The sequence below is a fragment of the Lonchura striata genome, chromosome 2 (assembly GCF_046129695.1).
Source record: "Lonchura striata isolate bLonStr1 chromosome 2, bLonStr1.mat, whole genome shotgun sequence".
In the NCBI taxonomy this organism is placed as follows: domain Eukaryota; kingdom Metazoa; phylum Chordata; class Aves; order Passeriformes; family Estrildidae; genus Lonchura; species Lonchura striata.
The window spans coordinates 92,844,854-92,850,907 of NC_134604.1; the positions used below are offsets into that span (position 1 = coordinate 92,844,854).

General features: G+C 53.7%; 1 protein-coding gene across 6 annotated transcripts in view; it reads right to left on the bottom strand.

The window, feature by feature from the left end:
• The window catches only part of NAXD (NAD(P)HX dehydratase), a 51,179-nt gene extending 47,611 nt beyond the window's left edge, over positions 1–3,568 (bottom strand). Inside the window, exons 1-3 of one of the 6 annotated variants that reach the window (XM_021545606.2) lie at positions 3,476–3,556; positions 1,597–2,177; positions 2–373 (exon numbers count right to left, since the gene is read on the bottom strand). In XM_021545606.2, coding sequence (XP_021401281.1) covers positions 2–373; positions 1,597–2,158 — 934 coding nt within the window. In that variant the 5' untranslated portion in view covers positions 2,159–2,177; positions 3,476–3,556. The other 5 variants (XM_077781581.1, XM_077781579.1, XM_021545608.2 and 2 more) reach the window with 5 other exon arrangements.
• Between the last annotated feature and the right edge of the window lie 2,486 nt (positions 3,569–6,054).

The window sequence follows — 6,054 nt, forward strand, 5'->3', positions numbered from 1 at the left end:
CCTATCGGTGGAGAAAGTGTTGCAGTCATAGCATTATAATTAAAGTTATCTGCGTATGAACGATGGTTCGCTCTCCGAGGTGGACTTGTTGGTATAGACTGTGACCTTTGTGATACCGTAGAAGAAATTCCAGCCAGCATCTGTCCCAACATCTGTAACATCTGGAGTTCTCGAGCATGCTCAGCTTCCCGACGCTTGTCCTCAATTTTGAGCCTCTGCTCTTCAAATCTGTAAAATTTCTCATCTGTATCCATGCTCTGCTGCAGGAATTTTTCCATCATTTTATCCATTGTCAAATTAGTGTGGCGTTTTTTTGATCTTTTGGGCTGATTGAGAGGTGGGGTAATAGTTGGAGCACTGACTTCTTTAAATCCTAAAACAAGGAAAGAATCTATTATTTTTCTGTAAAAAAAAAAAAAAATTAAGAGGAAAGCAGCAAAAAAATCCCCTTACAAGATGTGACCTAAACTTCTTATAAAGCATTAGATCACACTTTCTCAATGTGAGCTGTATTTATGTGAGATAAACAATACTTCTTTCAGAGTACCAAAGCAAACCCACGAATTTCTACCAAGTTGCAAGGCTAACACAAAAATCACAGAGCCATTTTTTAATTGTTGTGGTACTAAACTTCAACAATAGAAGTATTTTTCATCTTCTAAAAAGGTTTAAGTGAAGGTTATTAAATAGTATAGCCTCGTTTGTCTATTGCAGATAATTACATTAATCTAAATTGAGTTTCAGTCTGTTGGCACTCTAGATTTGCATTTCAAAAGAACATTAGTGTAAACAACTCTTTCATGGGGTTTAAGTGTAAAAAGAAGGTTGCTTAAACGTCAACCAGTTGGCTGATTCCTAAGTGATGTCAACTTCTGAAGACAGGTTCATGTTTGTATTAAAAACCCTGCACTAATCTAGATTGAAAACAAACAAGCAACATTTCCCCCGCACTTCCGCAATACAAATGTGGAGAGTAAGGAACGCGCAGGGAAAGGACAGGCTTTATCAAAGTGCTGTTTCTGTCCGCAAGCCCGATAAAGTTAGAAACAGTGTTTCTGAAACAACCCCGTGCGTTTTGTTATGCAAAAGCTGTCCCCTAGCTTTCTGGCCCAGCTGCGACAATAAGCAGATTTTTCAGATTTATCGTCACCATCGTTTTAACACCGATTAGCAAAACTGCGCTTAGTCTGCAGGGAACGGGAGAACACTCCAGCGAGAACGATGCTTATTTTCTTGTACAATGCTACCTGACACTTTGTCTCGATAATGTCTGCGCTAGTTTTCCATGGCTTTCCCATTGATAAATACCGATAAAATCTCACTAGGGTCCCCGTCTGCAGCATCTCCCCTCCCCGGCATGCAGCATTTCTAGCACCTGCAGCAGCCCGCTCCCCGGTTCACGGGGACGCGCAAGGTGCAAGAGTGGGGGGAAGCACGGGAGGGTTTCGGAAAGCGAAGGACGGGGCAGGAGGCAGCAGGGTAAGGCGAAAGGCACTGAGAAGCGCGCTAGCGGCACAGAAGCGCCGGCAGTCGGGCTGCGAGAGCCCGCGGGGTGAAGGGAGGACACCCGGCGCCGGGAGCCCGCAGGCTACTCACCGTCACCCAGCGGGACGGGGATGGCGAAGGACGGGCACTCCACCTTGATGGGGTGGTCGGCATAGGAAGAGCACTCGCCGGAATCCTCGGTGAAGTTGTCCCGGGGTGACTCCGGCCCAGCGTCCTCGTCCAGCTCGGCGTCCAGCTCGCGGCTGTTGTGCGGCGTGCCCGGCGTGGGCGGCGCGGCGAGCGGCCCCGCGGGCGGCTGGGCGCCGTCGGGCGGCGGGGCCAGCGGCTCGGGGGCGCCGTCGGGCCCCCCCCGGCAGCTGAGGATCCGGTCCATCTCATCGTAGTACTTGCATATCTTGCGGGCGTGCCCGTTCTTCTTCAGCCCGTCCCGGGCCTGGTAATACTGCCGCTTGAGGCCCTTGATGCGGATGCGGCACTGCTCGGGGGTGCGCTCGAAGCCCAGCTCGGCCAGGCGGCACGCCACGTCCCGGTACACATGGCTGTTCCGAAAGTTGCCGTCCAGCGCCGACTGCACGTCCGCCTCGCCCCAGATCTCCAGCAGCGCCCGCGTCTCCAGATCCGACCACAGGAAGCCCCGCGTGTTCGTAATCATCCTTGGCCGGCCGGGGTCACTGCAATGGCCGCGCACCGGGGAGAGGGAAGGAGGGAGGGAGGGAGAGAGGGAGGGACGGAGGGGGCGGAGGAGGGCGGCGGGGAGGAGGGAGGGGGTTTAATGCCCGCACGCGGCTCTCCCAGGGGGCGCCTACGCCAGCCCCGGCAGCCGCGGTGCGGCGGCGAGCGGCGGAGAGCCGGGCCCCGGGACCCGCATCCCGGGCCGCTCGCAGCCCGCACGCACGCAAGCAAACTAAACTTTCCAGGCGCCGCTTTGCGCTACGGGCACCTGCAACAAGAGGGGTGGTGAGGTGGCAAGAAAAAAAGAAAAAGGAAAAAAGCCTCTTCCCCTTGACTCGCCCCCTCCGAAAACGATGATGATAAATAAAACATAAACAAGCAGGCACCCGGCGCGGAGCCGCGGTCCTCTCCTCCCCCTCTCTCAGGCAGTCATTCGTGCGCTGCCGCTCCCCCGCCCCGGGCTCCTCTGGGAGCGACAGGACGACGGCGCTGGCTGGACTTGGAGGCTCTGCTCATCACAGTGCGCCTGCCTCCCTCCCTTCCTTCTCCTCCCTCCCTCGCCGCCGCAGTGGAGCGCGATCCCTACACACACACACACACACATACACACCCACACACCCAGGGCGCTGCATCTCCGCTCGGCGCCTACCTCACCCCCGCGCACCGCCGTGCCGGGCCGCGCCGCGCCAGCAGCGACATCGCTGCGCCCCGGCCGCCGTCACCCAGCCCGGGGCGGGCGGGCTCCCCCCGCACCCCGCCCCGGCGCACACACGCGCGGCAGCGCTGCCCCTGCAGGCCGCCACAGCAGCCGCGCCGCAGCCGGCGCCGCCCGCAGGCCCGGGGGGACCCGGCAGCCGCTGCCCAAGGCAGACCCTGCGGCGGTGCTGGGGGTCGGGTCTGCCAGCGCTTCCCCCGCCCCCGGCCGTCCCTCCGCGGAGCAGGTGAGCCGGCCCCCGCGGCAGGCGGGGGTGGGCTGCATCGTGCCGGGCCCCTCTGCTGCCCCTTGGCTTTGCTTTTGCTCTCCGGCGGGAGCGTCACCGGGCCGCCGCCGCCTCCCCCCGGCCGCGCTGCCTGGCGCGGGGACCTCTCCTCCCGCGGGCAGCACGCACCGGCCCGACCGCCGCGGGCTCCGGCAGCACCCGGCGCCCCCCGGCCCCGCCTCCCGCCCGGCCGGCGCTCGGAGGTTTGTACCTTCGTCACGCCGCAGCCAGAGGGCCGCGGCCAGCGCGGCCAGGGCGGTGACAGCGCCCCGTCCCCACATCCTCGCGGGGCCAGGGCAGGGCCGCTCCGCTCTTACCTCGGCACAGCGCGGGGCTCCGCACAGCCGCTGCCCAGCGCGCACAGCTCATCGGCGCGGCTTCCGCCTCCGCTCCGCGCCGCCGGGCCGGGCTCCGCGGGCGGGCGCGCCCCGCGCAGCACCGGCGGGCGGGGCCGCCGCGGAAGGTTTGAGTTAGCGCCCGGCAGCGGAGAGCTTGGAGCGTCTGGCCCGGCCACAGCCCGGCGCTTTGGGGCTGTCTTCCCGGCCCTTTAATTAGCAGCTCTTATAAACTCCCAGGAATTTATTGCTTCACGCTCTTCCCATCCCTCACCCTGCCAGGTGTTTCTGAGAAAACTCCTCATTTGCAAGTGTGATTTGCTTCTAAGGTGCTATTTCTTGCTCAGATACATCATTTTCCCCTATACAGAGCACTTGCCCTATATTCTGCTGGTGAGGCCGCACCTCAAGTACTGTGTCTAGTTCTGGGCTCTTCAGTCCACAAAGGAGACTTGAGGTGCTGGAGCAAGTCCAGAGAAAGGAAACAAAACTGGTCTGGAACACTAATCCTATGAGGAGCAGGTGAGGGAGCTGGCGTTTAACCTGGAGAAAAGGAGGCTCAGGAGAGACCTTACCACTTTACAACTATCTGAAAGGAGGCTGTAGCCAGGTGGGGGTCAGTCTCTTCTCCCAGGTAACCAGTGACAGGACAAGAGGACACAATCCTGGGCCAGGGGAGGTGTAGGTTGTACATCAGGTGGAATTTCATCACAGAAAGGGTGGTTAGACCTTGGAATAGGCTGCCCAGGGTGGAATCACTGTCCCTGGAGGTGGTTAAGAAAAGACCAGATATGGCACTTAGTGCTGTAGTGTAGTTGATATGTGTGTTCCTGTGATTTTATAGCAGCATTCCATTATTATTTTCTTTAAAACATAACAGAGCTGGTGAAATTACCATCTGACATTCACCTCTGGTCTTGCAGCACCTGCACAGGAGGTGCAGGTAATAATCTCCACAATGAATCAAAATGCAGTGTCACCCAGGAGAAACTTAGTAAGATTATATGCATGAGAAATCTGAAACATTTATTTAAAGCTCAAAACAGGTGTAATTTCTGCTCTAGACTCATGGGTATTTCAAGGAGTGTTGGTATTAACTTGTAAAAGCTTGTAGCCTAACTGGCAGTAAAATGTCAGTGTTTCAATTAATATTTTGAAGGGGTGAAGACAGATAACATTTTCCTTTACTGTCCTGTATTATATATAAGCTGTGGTCAAACAGACCTGCTGGTGTTACCTGGACCAAACCCAAGCATGAGATATTTCTATCTTTCCGCTTCAGAAGCAGTGCTTAAAACAGCCATGCTCTCTGCAAAGTACAAGACAGACAACCTGAACTTTTAGTGACCCAGGTTGATCAGTAACCCATGTTCCGGAGCAGGACCTTGGATACCTGATGACTTCACTGTCAAGCATGAACTTGTTTATTGAAAAGTTGCTCTTCTATAGGTCCTAGTATCTGGTATGATTTTAAAGCCAATACCAAGTCAGTGAATTTTTCCCTTCATTCAGTCAGCACAAGTAATGCTTTTTACCCTCTGATTATCTGAGTGGTAGTCAAAAGATAGATTAAACAATCACATTTAGTTTGCACAAGAATTTTAACCCAGAAAAAAGATGTTGAACACCGCATTTCATGCACTCATGTTTTGATTCCAGCTGGAGGGATAATGAATGTGTAGATTCCCATAACTCCAGCATTGATTTAATGTCTGGAAGAGAGTGGGGAAAGAATAACGTGGATGCTGTTTTTATCCCATCAGGTATCCCTACCAAAGGCACGTATTGTGCCCAACAAAGATATAATTGTAATGTTTTTTTCTGAGTTCTCTAGTTTCCTTTGTAGCAGAGGTGGAAAGGAATTCTTCTGATGCTGCAGGCATCATAACTTGTTTGTGGAGGACCAAATTCTCAATTTATGTGTGGAAGAAAACCTAAGGGTGTCTGTGGGCTTCCTCCATGCCACAGTTCTTCATCTTGTTACGCACTGCGTTGTTGTGCACAACAACTTTTTGTAACCACGGGAGCGTAAAACGTTTGAGCAAAACACGTTGCCACTTCCCCAACATTCTCCTGCTCTGGTATAGTACTGGCTGCCATCTCCATACCTTGTACAGTATAAATCCATAATTTCTGGTGCCATCTCTGAGTGCATCAACAGCAACACTACTTAACCAGCAGATGAGGCAGGGGAAAAGGGCCTTTAACAGAACTGCAGAAGGTAGGAGGTGTATGAGGCAAAAGTATACACTCCGACCAGAGAGGTAGAGAAAAAGCAGCTGCAAGAGGCACTTATTTCTTCAGTTATATACTGTGCTTGTCCAGTTTGTTTTTTTTTTGTTTTGTTTTGTTTTGGTTTTTTGTTTTTTTTTTTGGTTGAACTTTCTGTTCTGAAAGTCTTGTCACTTTCTCTGTCCCTCTTATATGAAAGGAGAAATGACCCTGCAGAGTTCCATTTTCTTCTTTGTCAAAATCATTCTGGCTTCATTTCCTGTTGCTGACCCCTACCTCTTCCTCAGAGTCTTGTCCCTTCTTCCCTAGCTCTTGATCTCAACCTTGAG